Below are 24447 nucleotides of genomic sequence, written 5' to 3' on the forward strand. Positions count from 1 at the left end.
GATTTTATATGTATTTTTAAATGTGACTTTCCATTGATTCCTATGGTGTGTAATTAACATACAAAAAGATTATTTTTATTAAACTTCAAAAATCCATACCTCAAAAAGTACTAAACCAATTTTGATAATCTTGGTCTTAAAAATTACAAGATTGATACTGTGAGTACAACAAATGCTTTGCACTTCTCCAAGATTAGCCTAACTGCTCGACCAAGGTACCTTAAAAATTAGAGCATTAGGTGATCTAATTTTTACCCCTGGAAACCAACATGTGGTTGCCTGGACCCCCTGCACAGTGTGCCTAGCTTTGCACACTACATAAAGGGCCAGCCTCCTACAACAAGTGAAGGTAAGTACTTTGTGTTTTTAGTGCATTGCAGTAATATCAAAGTTTAAAATATTGTTTACTATCTTTTTTTAAATATTGTAGCAGATTGTATTATGTTTTTATTTCTATACTTTATTGTGGCATTTATTTTGTATTATTTTTAATAAAATTATTGTACTGTTTAATGCATTTTATTTTTGGTATTTGTGGTTTATTGGAGTTTTGGTTGGGCGGTATTTTCTGACTGATACTATGTAATTATTCTATTGATTTTTTTTTTTTTTTTTATTGTTAATATGCAAAGTGGCATTAGCAGTAACTCAGCTACTACGATCCCTTGCTGACTCGCTAGCCTATGGTCCCTCTCTCTGTTCACCACCCAGGCAAATCTTAATCCTTTGATTGTGATACCCGCTACTATTGTAGCACCTTATCTAACATCAGTTGGAATGACCTGCACCGCTCCTGCCCCTGGTTCAACTCCCTGACAGATCTCCAGTGCAGTGGCCACTGATGTAAGGGCTGGGGCGACTCATCACACTAACAGGCCGAGAGGAAGAGGGGCCTTACCAGGGAGACAAATTCCGAGCTCAAGGCTAAGCCGCAACATGTTCCCAATCCATCCCGACTCAGTCTCCCAACGAACTTCTGTCCCTATGTGGCTATACTGATGGACGTGCCACACTTAACCTCTATGAGAGAAAAATCAACTTATGAGCTTAAAAACAGGCTTTGCCACTGACTATCTCGCAACACAGATTTCGACATCAGTGAATCTATGGACATTCTGTTTGTGAGGAGGGGGGTGGGTTGGTCCATCAGTCAAGTAATAGGACAGAGACTGTATTGTGGTCAACTGTAAATAACCTAGTCTTGCCCATTGTTTAATCTTTAGCGGGGCTAGGAGACAATGAAAGTGTGCTGGCTGTGGCATTAGCATTGTTCCACACGGGTTCGCTGTCCACATCCCTAATAAGTTTAAATCACACCCAGACATACCTTGTATAGATTGATGCCTGGGGGAATTTTGGTCATGTGGAGAGGGAGATTGAGTGAACGCAATTTCCCAGTATATTGATCATGACACCGTGAGCACGCCTGTAAGTCCAAATCATCCACTTAATCTACTGACTCACCCACACATAAGCGACTCCACCCCTACCCTTCATCTGAACCAACATGCTGATAAACCCACCACTTAGATTCTTGAACATCTATCTACATGCCGTCTCCTCTCTGTTTTTGGGTATTATGCCTCCCCTCCTGTTGCTGTCCTGGAATATTGCAGGTCTACAAGGGAAAGTTACTGATCCAGACTGGTGTCATTTTATTAATCAATATGGTATAACTAATAATAATAATAATAATGAAGAAACTACAGAGAGCAAAAACACCAATATCTTAGGCCTGGAGGGCTGATTATAAGGGGCTGGAATGGCAGTAAGATTGATTTGTACAATGTCTACAGTCACTCAGTTCAACGTAACAATGAGTCTTCTACATTACAATTGCCAAGCTTCTTTCTGCCAGACCAGATAGCACTCCACTTGTAATTGCAGGTGGCTTTAATACTACTTGTGAGCCTCTAGATTGCCTTGAGTCAGCAAATACTTTTGAAGACAAGGCCAGAGGTATACTCTTACTGAAAAGTTAATTCTTAACCTATACTTTTCACATGCAAGATACTATAATCAGAATCAACTATGTATTCTTAAACCTTGATATTTGCCACATGGCTATTGACTTTGAAATCCTAAACAGATCGGTTAGTAATCATAATGCACTTAGGCTACAAAATGGTTGGAAATCTGTTAGGAAACTCCACTGTGCCAGGAGTCAGGTCACAGACCCTTGTATCATTAGGTAACAACAGAAAGACTATTAAATGGGCTAGACTTTGGGCCTCATTAGGAGTTTTGTGGACAGATTTCACTGTCCGCCGAACGTCCGATGGAGAGGTTGCCACGACACTGGCTACCTCCCCTTCTGACCCAGTAAAAGTTTCCCAATAGGCTGGTGGGCGGAAACCTAGGTTTCCACCCACCAGCCTAGCTGGAAACAGGCTACAGCAGTATCTGAGGCTCGTAATCGAGCCAGCGACAATACTGTAGCCAACAGGGGGCTCCAGCACCCTAGCAATGCTCACTATCTGAAAAGCCAGTGAAAACTGTGATGGTGCTGGGCAGGGGGGCCCTGGCTGCCCATGCCAATTGCATGGGTAGCGCAGGGGCCATTTGTGGGCCCCCTGCACCTGTTCACCACCAGCCTTTTCATGGATCCAAGATCCTGGTGAAGCTGTCGGTTCCCTGGCAGTCAGACTGCCAGGGTTGTCATGTGGCGGTCCAGACCACCATTGCTAGTGTGGCACTTGTAAGACCGCCACACATGTAATGAGGCCCTTTGTCTTGATACCAAAACCCTAACTGAAATCTATGGCACATTTAGTACTATTTTTGAACCATCATTGGAGCATCTGCTTGATATCTTTGTTGTTAGGCCATCATGAGGATTTTTTTAGCATCAGCTTCTACCTGGTTCATTAAGGAATGCCACCATGTAAAAGGAAAATGATATTAAGCGGTTAAAATGGGTTCCTGCAAGACAATCTCTGTTGCCTGTGCACACTATATATACGTATTATTGCATTCCCAAAACTTAATTGGATAGACAGCAACTGGTTAGCATTAGTTGATAATGCAGAAGAAAATGACTCTCAGACATTTTTGTATATTTTCTCCCATGGCAATACTAGTGCTATTAGCCCTCTAGAACTCCCAATCCAATGCAATGGGTAGATCACTTTCCTTATATTTATGCCCAAACCAATGCAGGGGCCACTGATTACAAGACTAATGCTGCCATGAGCCACTGCTGTCAGTGGCTCTATTTACTTCACCATCTCAGAAACTTTTAGTGCTATCCAGGCTATAAAATGTGGGAAAGCTACAGGTCCCTATAAAGTCCCTGTTGATCTGTTTTGCTTTGAGCCTACTGTATGGGGATCATATGTTAATGTTCTGTCTAGTGGGATACTTGCAGGAGGGAAGATTCCCAAGTACTGATGTGCTGCTGAGATCATACCAGTATACAAAAGGGCATCAGGAGTGCTCCTGGCAATTATTGTTTCATCAGCCTTATCAGTAACCTTTAGGAAATCTTCTTTCACCAGGTTCTGGCTAGACCTCTAGGATTGATTGATGAGGCTTTTTTTCTGTCCCCTTTATAGGCAGGTTTTCGTGCCAAGGTGAGCATGACAGATCACATTTTTGTCGCATTGACTGTATCATTTCAAAATACCTTAGGCTCTGCAAGGGTCATCTTTACATGGCCTTTGTGGATCTCAGAGCAGTCTTTGATCTTGTGCCTAGAAAGAACCTGTGGTCCACATTAGCATCAATGGGGCTAGATCACGTACTCAAAGACAATCTGGTAAGATTACACAACAACACCATTGACTAAGTCAGATGGTGATTGGTGGTAAACTGACCGCCTGCATCTCTGTGGAGCACAGGCTGCGCCAAGGGTGTGTACTTGTGGCAACACTGCTCTTGTACATAAATGATGAGGTGAAGAATTTATGCAGCTGCGTTCAGACTCCCCAAAAGTAGGAGGTGCTCCATTCCTTTGCTGATGTTTTGCAAACAACACCCTCCTACTCTCACAACCCTCATCTGGGCTACAAAATCAGTTGAACAAATTCATGGAATACTGTGACCATTGCGGGTTTAATGTGAATACCCCAAAAAACTAAGATAATGGCATTCAATCCCCATGGGTAAAGCTAATGGGGTGTAGTACTAGGGGAATAAAGGCGCTCAAGATACAAGTTGGCCACAGTATGGTAGCTATGGGGTGCCTGCACAAGGGAAACACCCATCCCTTCAAGGTTTAAACTAAACCTAATAATTTATACAAGCAATGTGAGGCCCCCCTTCCCCAATATTAGCCATTGAACAAATCAAATGTGTTATAGCTCCAGTGAGTACTGTTAGAAAAGACACATCCTCCAAATTTTAACACCAATTTTTGCAATGTCCAATCAAATCCAGACGTTTATTGAATCAAATCTTCAAATTCTACAGCAACCATTCCATGGAAATACACTCCGAGCCAACACGTGTTTCGTCATGGGAAATTCTTAACTCCCAAGCGACTTCTTCAGGGCTGAAAATCGTAAGCAGATGATTTAAGTTAAAAACCAAAATGCTCAAACTCCACAGATAGATAAAGTGTAAAAGTCACAATTGAACCAAATTGGAGTTAGAATTTAACCCCCAGATAAAGTGAGAGGAAAGAGATTCCTGTCTATTTACAAACGATAATTCCCTTCATCAAACACAAGTTGAAAAGAATATATATACACATAATTATATAATAGTGTAACCCAATTCCAATGCACAAGTTACCAATCTACACCATTAAAAGTGCTCCCAGTCATCAAATAAAAAACCACATTACACATGCACTCCCAAAGTCATGTGACACTAAAACATGACCCTAAAACACACACCCTTTGTGTCCCATCGTAGAAGCCCTACATAAGTTACCTAAGCCAGATATAAAGTGAATTAGTAAAATACGCCTCATAATTAGCCTTTGCCAAGTTACACAAAGCCCCTAGTCGTACCTTGTAACTTCAGAATCCAATAAAACGGTAAACCATCTCCGTTTGTAACTAATGTCACTAGTGTGCCTGTTCTATATATATTATCCAAGCCTAGTCAAAAAGAAAAACGCCAATTAAATATATATTCGTTAGTATCAAACACGTTAGAAATACTATATTAACCCCTAACTTCAAACATAAAGCACAAAAGAATATGTACCTCACCTCAAATTCATGGCCCAACTGTGTATACGATAATTAACGAGAAATTACTCCCGTTCGTGCACTAAAATAAAAACAGAAAACAACCTTCAATATAACAGACTATAAATTTGTCCAGTTCCTCATTTAGAATTCTAATGCAACAAAAGCAGCACACTCGGGAGAGACCGTTCCCCCAAATCACTTACCCGACCAAGTTTCTCAAGTCAAAAAGCGGCATTCGTCTATTTGGAACGCTTGGCTGCAAGTACGCTGCCTCGCGATCCCGAACCCGGAAGTTATATAGACTTCCGGAGCGCCAAGTGAACTACAAGTCAAAACATATAAAACGGACATACGTCCGTGATGTCGAAATGGGACCACAGGTTCCCCATACGTCCATTCAACTCCAGTCTTCTTTTTGTATATATATATATAACATGAAAAACACTATCAATAAGAAAAGAAAAGAAGCCACCTCTTTCCATATACACTCTCCTACAATCGACACATCCGTCCAAATTAATAATCAAACTTCTAACTCGTCCATATTCAACATATCGTGTTGAGATAATCATGATATATGAATTTTCCACCATAAATTGCTCAAATCAGGAAGCCACCTTAAAGAGTCAATTAACAGAGATTGAATAAAATGGAAATTGCTTATTCCAATCCAGTATAATTATAGAACCTTCACACCCCCAAATATTGAATGACTGTATCAATATCTTCAGTTTGAGAATTTGATTAATAACTCCAATCGTTGTGCAGATTTAAAATCCATATGCAATGTAATTATAACAAATATATTGACATCATATCCATATGGTTTGAAACAAATTTGACAAGATAAAATATAATGTACCCTCATACACATGTTATGTCAATCACCCAAAAAGGAACTCCAATTCTCTATCTGAGTTGAGGCCTGATTCTACAGATCTCAGTCCCATTATCCATAATGCCTCTTTCCCACGTAAGGATAGTTCTCTATCACCACCTCTCGGATCCCGAGGAACATGTTCCAATCCAAAAAATTCGAAGCTTTTATGAGCTGATTGTGAGTTGCAAGCTGTGATGTGAGCTAATATTGGATATCTTGCATCATCATTTTTAAGCATCCAAATATGTTCTCCAATTCTAACTTTAAGTGGGCGTATTGTACTCCCCACATATATTCGAAAACACTTACATCTTATTATGTATATAACATAAGTAGTGTTACAATTGATCATTGAGCAAATTCTAAAGATTCTCCCACCTATAGAAAATTCCTTAATATTATGGCATGCCCAACGACATACTCTACAATGGCCACATTTGAAAAAAAACATTGTTTGTGTAGATAACCAAGTTTTGCTGGGAGGTAATGTAGTAAAACTAGGACTCAAAATATTCCTCAAGGTCCTGCCTTTTCGATATGATGTAGGTACTTTTTTTGGTACTATATTTTTTATTGACTCATCCTGCAATAAAATGTTCCAATGCTTAGTCATAAATCTTCTCAGAATCAGAGAGGCATCATTAAAATCCGTTATAAGTCGAACTTTATCAGATTTGTCCACCGTAGCCTTACGATCTTTGGTTCTCAGTGTATCACTCCTGTCCAATCGTTTCGCCCTAAATTGTGCCCGCTTAACCACCTTATTCGAGTATGCTCGTGCTTTAAACCTTCCACCCATATCATCCACATGATTTAGAAAATCATCCTCTAGACTGCAATTGCGTCGAGCCCTCAACAGTTCACCAAAAGGAATTGAAGCTATTTGATGTCTGGGGTGTGCACTCTCAGCATGAAGAATAGCATTACAAGCAGTAGCTTTGCGGAAAAGTCTACTTTGGATTTTATCCTCTGCAATAAAAACCTCTACATCTAGAAATTCAATGCTCACCGAACTATATTGATATGTAAACTTCACATTCATGGTATTTGGATTTAAGAAGGTACAGAATTCCACCAACTTCTGTTCCCCCCGGTCCAAATAAAAAAACAATCGTCTATAAATCGACCCCAAAACAGTATATGGGTTTGCCATTGAGTAGATTCTGGGCCCCAAACCCACTTGTGTTCAAACCAACCCATGAAAAGATTTGCATAGGAAGGAGAGAATTTGGAGCCCATTCCAACTCCCCGCTTTTGCCTAAACCAGTCTTGATTGAACAAAAAGAAGTTGTTAGTGTGAATCAAATCAATCATTTCAATTACCATTCCAGTATGTTTCCACAGACTTGCTGATCTTTTATTTAGAAAAAAACGAATGGCTTCCAGTCCTAACTCATGTTCAATACAGGTATATAAGGATACTACGTCCAATGTAACTAATAACATACTCTTCTCCCACTCCACATCATTTAAAATACTAAGAATATGTGTGGTGTCCTTGATAAAGGACGGGAGATTCTGAACCATAGGTTGTAAAAAGCAATCCACAAATTCAGAAAGTTTCTCAGTAGGGCCTAGTATACCAGAATCAATTGGTCTTCCCGGTGGAAAAGGCAGACCCTTGTGCACCTTAGGTAGTGTGTACAGACCTGGATATCTAGGATGATCGACCTTCAAGTAGAGATATTCGTCTTTACTAAGTAATCCTTGTTGTTGCCAAGTAGATAACCTTTTGTTGATCATATATACCAGGTTTGGAATGGGATTCCCAATAATATTCTCATAGCAAGTCCTATCATTTAGTTGTGACAACATTTCATTGTCATAGTCTACCTTATTCATGAGGACAACATTCCCACCTTTGTCCGCCTGTCTAATCACAATGTCTTTATCTTGTTTGAGTAATTCCAATGCAACCAATTCCTCTGGACTTACATTTTTAGAGAATTGTCTATATTTATTCTTAGCCAGATACTTATCATAATCCTGACACACCAGGTCAAAAAACCTATCCAATGTATTCATTCCCATAGATCTTGGAGTCCAACATGATTTCCTTTTTAAACCACTAGAAATACTTTTACTAGATACCACATCCAAATCCTGTAGTACTCTTGAAAGAATATCTGCATCCTCGTCTCGTTCTGCTAGAGACAATATAAGTGCTGTGTCTTGCACTTCCTCAATAGACAAAGTACTTAACAAAGGTACAACCGCATCCGACATAGAGCTCTCTGTCGGATTCAATTGAAAATACTTTTTTAGTTTGAGTTTACGAACAAACCTAAACAGATCAATCTTAGATCTGCAGGGATCCCCAAATATTTTAGGACAAAAATTAAGACCTTTAGCTAGAAGTCTCTTGACCCCTGATGTCAGTTCAATTTTGGAAAAATGAATCACATTTATGTCTGATAAACCATGCAAACCTATACTTTTTTGTCCCGAGATCTCGTTTTGACCCCCTCCTGATCTTTTGCCTTGGCCCCCTGCTCCTCTGTTACCCCTCCTGTTTTTTTTTGTATAGGATGTTCCTCTGTTTTGAGCATACTTGCCTCGTTTCATCCTCATTAGCTCCTGTAAAAAAGCACTTCCGCCCGAAACGTCACACACTTGGGCAGAAGTACTTGCACCACCCTCCACTTCACTATCACTTGTAATCGAAGTACTGATAGATGTTGAATCTGAAACATTAGACATACTGGACCTCCTAGGAGCCAGATTAGTATGCATCAAGTGATCATATTTACTGGAAAAAACTCTACCCGTTAAGTAATCTTTCTCATCACATTTTAACTTACGCGCTTTTCTCTGCGTGATTTCCTCCTGAAATTTAAGTAATACTTCCTCCAAGATTTTATAATTTTTATCAGTGGCTTCTTTTAGATTTAAATCTGCAATTTCTTTTTCCAAAACCCCAATCTCAATTTGTAACTGAGTCACTTTCCTCTCAGCATTTATGATTAGAATATCCATAAGTTTCATCGAGCTAGCAGTTAGTTCATTATCCCACATCGCTAACAAATCTGAGTCCAAATCATCGTAAGTAGGAAAGATCTGAGATCTCAAACCACGGGGGATGCGATTTAATTTCTTGTACTGTTTTAATGTTGCCCCATCCCACCACTTAGATAATTTGCTCTTTCTCATTCTCTCTAGTCTAATGAATTGGCTCCTTAGGCCTTCATTCTGTAAGTGTGAATTATTACGTAATGTATTCTGAAAAGTACCCCCCTTGGCTAAGCTATCGAATAGTTCCTCAGCTAGTTTAGTTCTATCCATGGTTTAAAATATATCAAGGCCTGCGTCCAAGCTGCCCCCCTTAATGTCTAATTGAATAAAGCTAATGGGGTGTAGTACTAGGGGAATAAAGGCGCTCAAGATACAAGTTAGCCACAGTATGGTAGCTATGCAGTGCCTGCACAAGGGAAAACACCCATCCCTTCAAGGTTTAAACTAAACCCAATAATTTATACAAGCAATGTGAGGCCCCCCTTACCCAATCTTAACCATTGAACAAATCAAATGTGTTATAGCTCCAGTGAGTACTGTTAGAAAAGACACATCCTCCAAATTTTAACTCCAATGTTTGCAATGTCCAATCAAATCCAGACGTTTATTGAATCAAATCTTCAAATTCTACAGCAACCATTCCATGGAAATACACTCCGAGCCAACACGTGTTTCGTCATGGGAAATTCTTAACACCCAAGCGACTTCTTCAGGGCTGGAAATCGTAAGCAGATGATTTAAGTTAAAAACCAAAATGCTCAAACTCCACAGATAGATAAAGTGTAAAAGTCACAATTGAACCAAATTGGAGTTAGAATTTAACCCCCAGATCAAGTGAGAGGAAAGAGATTCCTGTCTATTTACAAACGATAATTCCCTTCATCAAACACAAGTTGAAAAGAATATATATACACATAATTATATAATAGTGTAACCCAATTCCAAAGCACAAGTTACCAATCTACACCATTAAAAGTGCTCCCAGTCATCAAATAAAAAACCACATTACACATGCACTCCCAAAGTCATGTGACACTAAAACATGACCCTAAAACACACACCCTTTGTGTCCCATCGTAGAAGCCCTACATAAGTTACCTAAGCCAGGTATAAAGTGAATTAGTAAAATACGCCTCATAATTAGCCTTTGCCAAGTTGCACAAAGCCCCTAGTCGTACCTTGTAACTTCAGAATCCAATAAAACGGTAAACCATCTCCGTTTGTAACTAATGTCACTAGTGTGCCTGTTCTATATATATTATCCAAGCCTAGTCAAAAAGAAAAACGCCAATTAAATATATATTCGTTAGTATTAAACACATTAGAAATACTATATTAACCCCTAACTTCAAACATAAAGCACAAAAGGATATGTACCTCACCTCAAATTCATGGCCCCATTGTGTATACGATAATTAACGAGAAATTACTCCAGTTCGTGCACTAAAATAAAAACAGAAAACAACCTTCAATATAACAGACTATAAATTTGTCCAGTTCCTCATTTAGAATTCTAATGCAACAAAAGCAGCACACTCGGGAGAGACCGTTCCCCCAAATCACTTACCCGACGAAGTTTCTCAAGTCAAAAAGCGGCGTTCGTCTATTTGGAACGCTTGGCTGCGAGTACGCTGCCTCGCGATCCCGAACCCGGAAGTTAAATAGACTTCCGGAGCGCCAAGCGAACTACAAGTCAAAACATAGAAAACGGACATACGTCCGTGATGTCGAAATGGGACCACAGGTTCCCCATACGTCCATTCAACTCCAGTCTTCTTATTGTATATATATATATAACATGAAAAACACTATCAATAAGAAAAGAAAAGAAGCGACCTCTTTCCATATACACTCTCCTACAATCGACACATCGGTCCAAATTAATAATCAAACTTCTAACTCGTCCATATTCAACATATCGTGTTGAGATAATCATGATATATGAATTTTCCACCATAAATTGCTCAAATCAGGAAGCCACCTTAAAGAGTCAATTAACAGAGATTGAATAAAATGGAAATTGTTTATTCCAATCCAGTATAATTATAGAACCTTCACACCCCCAAATATTGAATGACTGTATCAATATCTTCAGTTTGAGAATTTTGATTGATAACTCCAATCGTTGTGCAGATTTACAATCCATATACAATGTAATTAAAACAAATATATTGACATCATATCCATATGGTTTGAAACAAATTTGACAAGATAACATATAATGTAGCCTCATACACATGTTATGTCAATCACCCAAAAGAACTCCAATTCTCTATCTGAGTTGAGGCCTGATTCTACGGATCTCAGTCTCATTATCCATAATGCCTCTTTCCTACGTAGGGATAGTTCTCTATTACCACCTCTCGGATCCCGAGGAACATGTTCCAATCCAAAAAATTCAAAGCTTTTATGAGCTGATTGTGAGTTGCAAGCTGTGATGTGAGCTACTATTGGATATCTTGCATCATCATTTTTAAGCATCCAAATATGTTCTCCAATTCTAACTTTAAGTGGGCGTATTGTACTCCCCACATATATTCGAGTCCACTTACATCTTATTATGTATATAACATAAGTAGTGTTACAATTGATCATTGAGCAAATTCTAAAGATTCTCCCACCCATTGAAAATTCCTTAATATTATGGCATGCCCAACGACATACTCCACAATGGCCACATTTGAAAAAAAAACATTGTTTGTGTAGATAACCAAGCTTTGCTGGGAGGTAATGTAGTAAAACTAGGACTCAAAATATTCCTCAAGGTCCTGCCTTTTCGATATGATGTAGGTACTTTTTTTGGTACTATATTTTTTATTGACTCATCCTGCAATAAAATGTTCCAATGCTTAGTCATAAATCTTCTCAGAATCAGAGAGGCATCATTAAAATCCGTTATAAGTCGAACTTTATCAGATTTGTCCACCATAGCCTTACGATCTTTCGTTCTCAGGGTATCACTCCTGTCCAATCGTTTTGCCCTAAATTGTGCCCTCTTAACCGCCTTATTCGAGTATCCGCGTGCTTTAAACCTTCCACCCATATCATCCACATGATTTAGAAAATCATCCTCTAGACTGCAATTGCGTCGTGCCCTCACCAGTTCACCAAAAGGAATTGAAGCTATTTGATGTCTGGGGTGTGCACTCTCAGCATGAAGAATAGCATTACAAGCTGTAGCTTTGCGGAAAAGTCTACTTTGGATTTTATCCTCTGCAATAAAAACCTCTACATCTAGAAATTCAATGCTCACCGAACTATATTTATATGTAAACTTCACATTCATGGTATTTGAATTTAAGAAGGTACAGAATTCCACCAACTTCTGTTCCCCCCCGGTCCAAATCAAAAAACAATTGTCTATAAATGGACCCCAAAACAGTATATGGGTTTGCCATTGAGTAGATTCTGGGCCCCAAACCCACTTGTGTTCACACCAACCCATGAAAAGATTCGCATAGGAAGGAGAGAATTTGGAGCCCATTGCAACTCCCCGCTTTTGCCTAAACCAGTCTTGATTAAACAAAAAGAAGTTGTTAGTGAGAATCAAATCAATCATTTCAATTACCATTCCAGTATGTTCCCACAGACTTGCTGATCTTTTATTTAGAAAAAAACGAATGGCTTCCAGTCCTAACTCATGTTCAATACAGGTATATAAGGATACTACGTCCAATGTAACTAATAACATACTCTTCTCCCACTCCACATCATTTAAAATACTGAGAATATGTGTGGTGTCCTTGATAAAGGACGGGAGATTCTGAACCATAGGTTGTAAAAAGCAATCCACAAATTCAGAAAGTTTCTCAGTAGGGCCTAGTATACCAGAAACCAATGGTCTTCCCGGTGGAAAAGTTAAGGATGGGAGTTAAGAATTTCCCATGACGAAACACGTGTTGGCTCGGAGTGTATTTCCATGGAATGGTTGCTGTAGAATTTGAAGATTTGATTCAATAAACGTCTGGATTTGATTGGACATTGCAACAATTGGTGTTAAAATTTGGAGGATGTGTCTTTTCTAACAGTACTCACTGGAGCTATAACACATTTGATTTGTTCAATGGTTAATATTGGGGAAGGGGGGCCTCACATTTCTTGTTTCAATCCCCATGGAACCTACAGAGGTGGGTTCTCAATGAAGGGATTCACTCTGCAGGTGGTTGAAAAATGTGATTACTTGGGATTAGAATTGATAAACCTAATAGATGGAATTCCCAGTTAGAACAAAAGTGAACTAATACTGTTACATACTGCATCTGCAGTTGTCAAGAGGTTCAAGGTGACCACCCCCAAATCTGTCTCCCCAGCTTTTGAAGTCTACAGTGCTAAAGCCAAGGCTGCTGCACTGTACGAGGCAGAAATTTGGGTTTGCACATTCCCAAGGGATATCATCAAAGAAAAACAGTTTCTTGAGAGCACCGGCCTAAACAGGGTCAGCGACCTGTCCATGTTGAAACCCCTTTTATAATGGGCCAGACCATGGTCTACTCCAGAACTTTCCCATTATAGGCTAGCAGCAAAGGAAGCAGTGAAATTTAGCAAGTCCAACTTCCCACCATGGTTCCAACATGTTAAACGCTACCTTTATGATTTAAGTCTGAGTGAGTACTGGAATAATACTTTGCTGATTACCCCCAGCACTAAGGCTATTTTAAAATATGCTTATTGGAATAAAATTATCATTGACCAACAAGATAAGACCAAATCTTGGGGGTTATGGTTGCTGATTTTTTATCTTTCAAGTCCACACCTGCCAAGGAACTTTACATGGACATGATTCAACCTCCCCTGGCTCACAAGTTGTTTATTAAATTCAGGCTGGGATCACTATTAGAAAACACATTTATAAATAAAGAAAAGCCCAGTGTACTGACTCACCAGCGTGTGTATTTTTTAATTGTAGGATTGAGGATATTGAACCTGTCCTATTTTTCTGTCCTGCGTATGACAGGCCTAGTCAAAATCTGGCGGATCTGGCTTAAACCACTCTGCATCTCTATGGACAGACAACACAGAGAGACCTGTCATATTTCACCGTCTGACACCAGCCAGCTGTTAGTATTCGGCAGTAGCCAATACTTATATGTGTTGTGGCTACTCAGGTAGAGTGTGGGAGTATTGTTCTGAAAACATATTTAATTCTAGTACCAATTTTTTTTTCCTTTCTCCTTGCCCCTTGCTTTTAATTGACTGTGTAAATATGTGGGTGCATTATGTATTGTATTTTCCAGCTTGGACGTGTCTGTATTAATCAGCCCACTTTATGCTATTTATTTTTGTCTTAACTGCTTTTAGTATTTTTATTAATTTGATTGTTTTATAAGAATGTTTTAAACTTTGATTGTTTTATGTATTGATTTGTGTGATGATTGCTAAAATTATTTGACTTGTTTTATGGGCTAGTACCTGAAATAAACAGTTTTGATGATGATGATAAATTGGTAATTATTCACATATTCATTTTTGTTGCTTTTTGTGTTTTTTGGGGTTTTGGGTGGGTAGTTTATTTGAAAGAAATATTAAATAATATTATATTTCAAAACTGGTCATTTTTAAATTGTTTTTAGTGGTGTAAGAATTTGTTAGACTATTATATCAATTTTCTTATATTTCTTTTCAAATTGTGTGATTGTGAGAATTTGAGAATCGTGGGCATTTTTAAACAATGGTTTATTCATGTAAAATGAATGTGTGTGTGTATATATATATATGTTGTAATGAAATTCTAATGCTTTAATTTGAAATATAGGATTTGTTCTAATTAGGTTTTTTCCCAAAATATCTTAATGAGTATTTTTATTTTTGGGTGCATTTTTCGGCTATATATTGTTTAAAATAGGCTTCATAATGCAATTTAAATTAATAACATAATTATTAAACAAACATTTATTTTTACTTTTTCAATTAATATTTCTAATCAGTAAATTATATTTACCAATTTTTTTAATGGGAATTTAGAAAAGTAAAAATACCCAAAGCCCGCCCAACCCTAAAAAACATGTATGCACTGTTCATTGGAACTGGATTTTAAAATAATTCTCCAACCTCCAAACATGATCGAAATGAGTGATTTCATTAAATGTCTGTGTTATCTTTACCTTCACAGGAATGACAGTAAAAACTGCTGCAGCCCTGTGCTATAAAGAGTTTGAAATATAAGTAGTAAAATGCTCATTTTGACTGTGTTACAGAACATATTGTTTCTCTGTTTTTTGATTGGCGAGTATATGATTTCAACACTGGCTTGATCATTCTGATATTGTTCACTGTTTTCTTAGCTTGTGAATGTTAAGATGACACCTTTCAGTAAATATTTGAAACTAAAAGGATATGTGTAATATCTTTAAATTTTGTTTTTTAATAGTCTGTTTATCTACTGTATGCCTGGAGAAACATGCAGAATAAAAGTACACTCTTCATCTACAATTACAAAAACTCCACCTTTGGCAGCCAGGACAAAGTCAGGATTCATTTTATTTCAAAAACACATTTTGTTGTGTTTCTAAATGGTTACAGTTTAAACTAAGGTGTGTGAGTTTGCTACCTACACTAGTACTTTAACAACTTTGCGTATCTCATAGATGGATTGTCCCATTCCAGAAATAGGGAACAGAATGGCAAAGGATCAAGCAGTCTTGCAAATGTGTCTGGACAGTCTCATGCGCAAAGCTGGAGGCCGTGCATCATAGTGTCTGTTTTCAGACACAATATAAACAGGATAACAGGCACAGATAATCCTGTGGGTCAGTTCCTGCAGACATAACACGTTCCAGGTGGACACATTGTACCGCCGCAGGTGATCAGTTCTCTGGAAGGAAGTTCAATACAGGGGAAGGCAGAATCACTTATTTCTGACTCAGTTATGACTATGGGGGTCATTCTGACCCTGGCTGTCCATGACCAGGCTGGCGGTGCTTCCTGGGCGATTCTGACCGTGGCGGTAAAGTCGCAGTCAGAAAAGGGGAGCCGGCGGTTTCCCGCCGGTTTCCCGCTGGCCCTGGGAATCCGCCATGGCGGCGCTGCTTGCACCTCCATGGGGATTCCGACCGCCTTCCCGCCAGGATGGTGGGAACGGGTGCCGTGGGGCCCCTGGGGGCCCCTGCACTGCCCATGCCACTGGCATGGGCAGTGCAGGGGCCCCCTAACAGGGCCCCACAAAGATTTTCACTGTCTGCTGTGCAGACAGTGAAAATCGCGACGGGTGCCACTGCACCCGTCGCACCCCTGCAACTCCGCCGGCTCCATTCCGAGCCGGCTTCATTGTTGAAGGGGCTTTCCCGCTGGGCCGGCCGGCGGTCTTCTGGCGGTCGCCCGCCGGCCCAGCGGGAAAGCCGGAATGGGCGCTGCGGTCTTTTGACCGCGGAGCAGTCTTTCGGCGGGAACCGCTTGGCGGGCGGCGACCGCCGCGGTCAGAATGACCGCCTATGTCCCTTAAAATTACTGCAGTTTCTGATTTCTCTTGACAGACCATAAGCAGCATCAGCAATTTAGACAGCACAGGACTAAACGATTAGTGCTAGGTAGCCCTTTTGTGTTTTGGAATTCTATAATTTGATGATATTAATGTGATAATACATACAGAAAACCAGAAGTTTCAGCTACTCCAAATGAACAAAAAACTAACTAGGCCCATTCATTCTATTTTAGATACACTCCGAAGTGATTCAAAGTTTCTCCAAAAGTAGATGGAAACGTGAAGGTGGGTAAGAACAAGTTAATTTTGAGTTATTTGTCAAATTAAGAAACCTTCATTTAAACATGTATCGAAAAGATTTCTTGCATTTTCCTCCACTAGATCGAATTTACCTGATGCTCAGTTTGTTAATAAAAAATGAAATAAATGCAGTTTCTTCAAGTTTTTCTTAGCAACCCGAAGCTAGTGCTGCCGAATGCCAGGGCTTTTGAATGCGAGGGCTTCCGAGTCTTGATTGCTCTTCATACCTCTTCCCTTCACCACCCTACACATCCGGTCTCTTTATCTAATTCTTTCAGTTTCCTTTCCTACCTCAGCTTCTTCCCTTGTATCTTATTTTGACTTTGTTTTCCTTTTCCTGCCATTCCTTCTCTTGCTGTGGGTTAAAGTCAAGTATTAAAAATGCATAAGTCACTGTCTCCAGAACCACCGGCACAAATCAAGCACTGACAATAGTAAAAGTTGTCATATCACTGTATTTCTCAAAAACAGCAAGTAACGAATATTAGAGTTGTATTTTACATACCTGTGCATTCTGCTGCTTTTAACGTAGAAATTAGCCGTTTGCTCTCCTGGACAGTGTGGCCTATATTATTAGTCTTGCATTCTGTGTCTTCTGGAATGCGAGTCTGAAGTATGGGTGTTTTGTAATCACCCACATACCTGGCATCTTATCAACTTTGGGGGGGTTACTTCCTAGCATTTTAGGGAAAATGAATTTCCATGAAAGTCTACCACACTTCCCATGGAAGTCTTCCAGAGGGATAACACACAGATATGAGGATGCATCAGTGACCTTCCGATGAGTTGACTTCTCTACCACAGTTTTGTGGGAGTAGCTGTAGCATTGCCATAGATGCTATAATTGAGAAAGACATGTCTCCATTAGCTTGCGATGCATCATTGCGACAAGTCAACTTCAGATGATCCAAAGTTATTTTTCAGATCCTCCATTATTACTTTTCTCTTGTTCAGCCCTTTAGTCATTGTTTGCTTCAATTGAAATAACTAGACTGATACACCTCATAACACTCATTGAAAAAAGGAAGTCCATAACTGGATGCACAGCATGGAGTAAGAGGGAAATCCTAGTAAAACTGCAGATTATATGTTTTCTTATGTAAGGAGAAACATGTGAGTTTCCAGGTTAGAAAAATCCACGTTTCCTACATTAATATTGTCTAATGTACCCCTGGATGCATGTGACGCCCACTCTTAATTTCTATTTCGGCAGGTTTCATGCGCCTACGTTGTTTGGTTGTTCGATTGATGATTTGTTTAGTCTTTTAGGATTTTTACATTTAATTTCAATATTAAGTAGTGTTAATGCTGTTCCCAAAAGGTTACGTCCTACAAGTAAGAAATTAGGACAAACAGACTAATTCTGACTGTGTGTGAATTGACTTTAATGTTACACCTATCTGGGTGCAGGAGCCCCTACAAGATTTTTAAAAATATGAAACTTCTGGCAGGATTTTCTAGCATGAGAGGGCAAGGCAGCATAAAAGTGCATATGTAGGTTAACCTGAGGTTTGCGTGGAATATACGTGTTCCATGTTAATCTTGCATTTTGGGAGTTGTCACAGCCTACTACATTTCAGAACAAAAGGGGTAATTCAAAGAAAACCAAGCATACATGATTAGGACCAAAGTTTGAAGAAAACCTCAATTCATGATTGGTGCAAGCATGGTTTGACAGAATTGGAAATGTATTTTGACACACTTTCATTTAGTTGTAACTGGCCCACTAGTGACTGCCAAGAAATTATACTCACTGCTAGGGCCCTAGTGCGGACAGTGTAACACTGCCCTGGAAACTAAGGTTTTGAGGACTTTTCTGAAAATGTGGCTGCTCCGAATTTTCCAACAGTAGCAAACAATTGCTGTGTGCTTGTAGGCACAATGCAGGGCCCCTTGTACTATTTTTGATATCTTTTGGAGAAGATACAATTGATTAACCTATAACTATCCCACCATTTTGTAATTTAGGTCTACATTTAGTCATGCTAAAATGTAGTTAGCAATATGTTACTAAAATGTTACTAAATGTAACTTTTGAAACCAGCAAGCTCCAAGGAACAACTCCTGAGGCGGCATTGGTGCAAATTGTCAACTAATTTAAGTTTAATTAAAAGTGTTTGCAGGCTTACTGTATGTTATAAACATGTTAAGACTTTCTTGACTATCTGCAGTTCTGGCAAAATATGAGGAAATTTATTACAAAACCAAAGTAAAAGAGCAGTGACTGTAGCAATCGTAACCCCTTGCGACGTTCTGAAACTCCCACCTAAACAAACATCCTGGAGTAGTTCTCCGTGAGACTAGTTCACCCACATCACCATACTGACTTTGTGTCCAACTTAAATGTCACTTAGTCAAAGGATAGTTCTAATCCCACATAAGCTTGCTCCTTACATATATGAACTATATCTAGGGAAAGAGCCGTAAATATTCAGTGACAGCTTAACAACAGCATGGAGAGTCTGACACTAAATTAGTTCTAAGTGAAGGCCCTGGATGCATTAAATAAACCAGATGCAGGGCGCTTTCATGAGATCAGCAGGTGAGTGTAAAAATCACTCATAAGAGTGTCTTTCATATCAATATTGGTAATTCAGCTCTAGCACATTCCACTCATCCATTTAGTGGTTTAATCGTAGAACAGTCAGACACAAGTACCGAATTAATACCTACAGGTAATTCGTTTATTACAAATAATACAACTGATGCTGTGAGTGGCAATTATTTTTCAAAATTGGTATGTCATCAAAGGGCATCTAGGGTTCATTTTAAGGAAATGTACATTTTACTTTGTAATTGGTAATGATAGATAACATCTTACTTTGGTGGTTGATAGCCCTCCCTCCATGTAATGTAAGCAATAGCAAAGGCAAAACAGTGGGGAGCCATCTTTGCATGTTTGTATACGTTCAAGATGACTGCCATGTTGTATCTAAATGCGTTGTGGCAGGCATAATGGAACAATATAACAATACTTTGTATTGTTATTGGTATAACATTCCAAAGCAGCTGTCATGTTGCAGAAATATGTAATATGGATGACATCTTAGAAGTATTCTAAATAATGTTCTAAAATTCTACATGCACTGGCAAAGCCAACAGTGGCAGTGAGCACTGGCAAAGACTGATTGCCTTTGCCAGTATTTGTATCCAAAGAAATATGAGAAGCACTTTAAAGGAAAGGAATTAATATTCGTTTTAGAGATTTCATAAACTCTGTGATGTAAATAAAATATATTGCTCCTATTTAAATCTATCTGAGTTTAAAATGTATCCACAACGTAAGATGCAAATGTACTTGAAAGTAGAATAGTGCAATCAGAATAATATATGGAGGTTTTCTCTATAATGACCATCGTTTGACTTAACATGACACCCTGCATCATAGATATCCCTAAACGTCATGAAACCCATCTCAATTTCAATGTTCCATTTCCAGAAATCCTCCTCAAATTGCCTTTGCCATTAGAATCAGCTGATTCTTCTTTACCAGGCAAAATCTGAGCCACTGCACCAGTCTTAACATACAATATTCTATCTACCATTTCTAGCACATGCTTTTTGAATTACATATTTCCACTAACCAGGAGAATAGATTTTCCTTATTCCTTTTTCCCATCATGTCAGTCCTCTTGATGATGGTGATTAATATTATTATTATTATTAGGGAGATACTTTTGTACAGTATTTCCCAGGTTATAGTTAATTTTTGATATTTATACTTGCCGATGGTGGATAAGGTGCTTAAAAGTCTGCACTGACTTTTGAAATGTAGCCCTGGTCTTTTCTCCTCCCACCCTAAATGGGCAACATATTTTGAAAACATCTGATCAATTATGGAAAATCAATGTTAAGCCTTTTTTTTAAAGATTCTGTTATTCCACAGTATTACTTTGTCTAGAGATACTGTACAGGCCACGCATTGATTGGTATCCGCCTTGATTGGTCCTAATTAATTTCATTAACAAGATCATGTTTACTTTTAATGAAATTAAAACCTGTTTTAGTCTATGAACGTCTTGAAAAATTAACAGGATAGCTGCTCTGAAGGAGGGGGTGGACACAATCTGGGATTTGGTGGATCACAACCACTGAGAAGGCATTGGTGAAAACAGTTTTAACACAGAAAGCGTGAGATCTAATATGATTGATTAGGAAAATCACTTACATTATTTCAGTCCCTAAACATCATCTTCCACACTGAGAACAATTGCAGTGGGGTTTGCCTATTGATGACAAAAAATAAGTAAGTGTTCCATCCCGGGCACACCTGCACATGACTGGAATTTTCACTTTCCAAATATCGTCAGATTATCTTGCTCTGAAAATGGCCGATATGAATGAAAGGAGGGTGACTACAGATGTCTGGGTACGCAAGACAGAGGGGCAAAGTGAATTGGTCAGTAAAGCAGTGATAAACTGTTGATGAGACGTATGAGCAGGGGTGGCTCCTCCGCAGTGGCAGAGGAGCATCACCCCACTGGCTAAGAGCCAGCAGAACAAACATAAAACAATATTTGAATATCGTTTAATTTTTCTGCTGCTGGCTCAGCCAGCAGGTGCTGAGAGGGGCAGGGCTGGGCCATGGGAGGTGGGATGGGAAGATGAGAGAATGCACTAAGGCCCTCATTTACACTTTTTGGGGCAAAACGGCCCTAACGCAGTTTTGCACCAAAACGTTTAGCACCGGCTTGCACCATTTCTGTGCACCAGCCGGGCACCATATTTATGGAATGGTGCAAACGGGTCAAAGGGTAGGCTAGTGTAAAAAAAAATGACTTTAGTTGGGTGGGGCTGGCGTTATGGAAGAAGGGTGTTTTGCACCAAAATATGACGTTAGGCAGGTTAGAGTAAAAAAAAATGACCTGCCTAGAGTCATTTTCTGATGCAAAACCATCCATACCATCCATATCACATGAGACAGGAGTCATTTCCACCACCCCAATGGCCAGCACAGGGAACCTGGGTCCCATGGGCATGGCCATTGCACCCTGTGCCATGTATGGGGGCCCATTTCAGGGCCCGCTTTGGCACTTAAAAAAATCAAATAAAATACTTACCTGCACTTACCTGTACTTACTGGGATGGGGTCCCCATCCTTTGCTGTCCCTCTGGTGTGGGTGGGGGTGTCCCTGAAGCCTGGGGAGGGCACCTGTGGTCTTATTATTTTGTGCTACATGGTGGAAATAGGCCCTCAAGTCCCCTAATGCCTGCCCTGACCCAGGCGTTAAAAAATGGGACAAAGCAAGCTTTGCACCATTTTTGACCCCTCCTTCCTCCTGTGCACCATTTTTGCACCGGAGTATAAATATGGCGTTAAGGCCATAGAGTAATATTTTTGCACAGGAGCACCTACCTTGCATCTCATTAAGGCAAGGTAGGGTTTCACATCCAAAAAATGATGTTAACTCCATAAATTTGGTGCTAGACTGGTCTAGTGCCAAAGTATAAATATGGAGTTATTTTTGCACCAAATTAGTAGTAAAAAACAATTATGCTAATTCAGTACAAACAGAGTATAAATATGCCCCTAAGTGCGCATGTGTGTTTGGATGGCCTAAGACGGTTGTCCAAACACACATGCGCACTTAGGTTTCTGCAGCCCGGCTGTGTACACAGCCGGACTACAGAAACTGCACAGGCCCGAGGGTTGTGTCTGAGCGGCAGTCACTGCCACCCAGACCAATCCTCATGCTGCTTACATGCTATGTTTAGCATTAAAGCAGCACCATGATTGCTTGGGAGCCTCTTCTGGTGTCCCATCGAATGTTGGGACACCAGAACAGAAAAGGATGAGAAGTGAGGTGGCAGGAGAGGACTGCAGCGGCAGCGACAAACTGTACGTCTTTTTTTAAATTTAATTTATTCCACCCATCATTCCCCCTCTGCCCCTCGCCTTGATATCTGCAGCAGCCGCCACTGGGTGTGAGTGTCTGCAAGTGATTAGTCTTAACGAGTGGATGAGAAAAAGAAGTGACATGAGTGGTTTGGAGGTGCTGGTAACTGAGAGAGATTGTTGTGAGTCCCTGTGACTGAGAGATGTGTCCCTGAATGAGTGACATCATATTAAGGGTGAGTTGAAAGCAGCAATAAAGGTAATTTTTAAAAACAGTAGTAGTGAGTGAATTTGGGCATTGGGGGTATTTTTAGAGAGTTAGAGTCTTTAGAGTGGCTGCGGTTGACTGTATTACTATTGAATGTTTGGAGTTGAAGTAACAGTCGTGTAACACAGTCTACTGATAGCTGACTGAACTACTATGGTAAATCATCAGACAGTCGGGGATCTCTCACCATAAATATGCTGATGACACCCCGCAGGTCACCTTCTCTGAAGACATCAGTCAGCTACTATGATGACTGACAATTTTCAAACCTGGATGACAGCTCTCTATCTTAAATTCAATCCAAATAAAACTGAGATTCTCCTTATTTCTTCCCAATTTGACCACTCCCATGTTAAGACTGGATTGACTTTTATCAGCTTCTTCAGTTGCACTCCATCCATTGCTGTTATAATCAAACATCTTCCCTCTACAGAAATACTCATGCCCTTCCCTGTAGGACAAACCACCAACTTAGAGTGATTCATGGAATTAAACCATTCCTGTCTGGGCTTGATCGCAAATACATTACTCAAGCAGTGGTTCTTTCCAGGCTTGATTATGGCAACAACATGCTTATTAGAATTCTGAAAACTCACATTGCTCGCCTTGCCCCAGAAAGCTTCACTGCATGCAGCAGCTTGCTTGATTCATGGGATTGGACGTTCCAAATTAATTTCTGCATTGTTTGCTTCTTAGGCTGGCATCTGGTTAATAGTAGGAAAATTGAGAACATTTCTTCCATGATGCATAAACTTCTTCACTTTGATCATTCACATTATTTGGCTCTGAAACTGCAACTCTCTGGGGGCAGCTGCTTGTTCTGCAACTCTGAGCTCACCTTTATGGAAATTCATTCCTTTCACAATAAACATGCTTGGAATCAGTTGTTCTCTACATGTTCCCCTAGAATTCAGAATACTATCCCACCTTCTATACGTACTTAATCACATTTTTTATCTTTCAAAAGAGAACTTTAGACTTTCCCCTGGATCAGTACTTCCACACTGCACCCTAAATTCCTAACATCTCTAGAGATCACTGTCTTGTTAGTCCTGTGGAGGCTGTAACTGAGACAGCAGGCCTGCTATGACCTCATCCACCATTACAGACTTGTTTGCATCCTTATTTGTCCTCTTTGTTCATTACCTATGTATTATTATGTATATATAAGTTTACTTGCTTTCTTACTCATTTATATGGTGCTTCCACTGTACATAGACATTTAGGGCCATATTCATACTTTTTGACGCAAAACTGCGGCGATGCAGTTTTGCGTCAAAACTTTTACCGCCAGCCAATGCCATATATTTGCACCGCTCAGGCGTCAAATTTATACTTTGACTCACGGAGGCGCAAACCACAGGTGTGGGTCATTTTTTTTTACTCAAGCCAATGCGTTACGTCGTAAAGAAAAACGGCGTTAACACTGCGAAAATGACTGTGAGCCAGTTTTTGACATCGCAAACAGGATAAGCTCCTTTTTTTGACGCAATTGCATCAAAAAGCAGCGCAAACACTGCAAAATGTGCTAAGGAGAGCCAAAATGGTTTCCAGATGCTTGGACAGACCCCAGGAAGATGACAACAGACCAGG

General features: G+C 39.7%; 1 protein-coding gene across 5 annotated transcripts in view; it reads left to right on the forward strand.

The window, feature by feature from the left end:
- Window positions 1-24447, forward strand: part of LOC138296693 (adhesion G protein-coupled receptor F5-like) — a 912996-nt gene that overhangs the window by 70170 nt on the left and 818379 nt on the right. For all 5 annotated transcript variants that reach the window (XM_069236060.1, XM_069236064.1, XM_069236063.1 and 2 more), the window contains one exon: window positions 16684-16735. In XM_069236060.1, the coding sequence (XP_069092161.1) occupies window positions 16684-16735 (52 nt within the window). The remainder of the gene's footprint in view (window positions 1-16683; window positions 16736-24447) is intronic.

Source organism: Pleurodeles waltl, chromosome 5 (genome assembly GCF_031143425.1).
Source record: "Pleurodeles waltl isolate 20211129_DDA chromosome 5, aPleWal1.hap1.20221129, whole genome shotgun sequence".
In the NCBI taxonomy this organism is placed as follows: Eukaryota; Metazoa; Chordata; class Amphibia; order Caudata; family Salamandridae; genus Pleurodeles; species Pleurodeles waltl.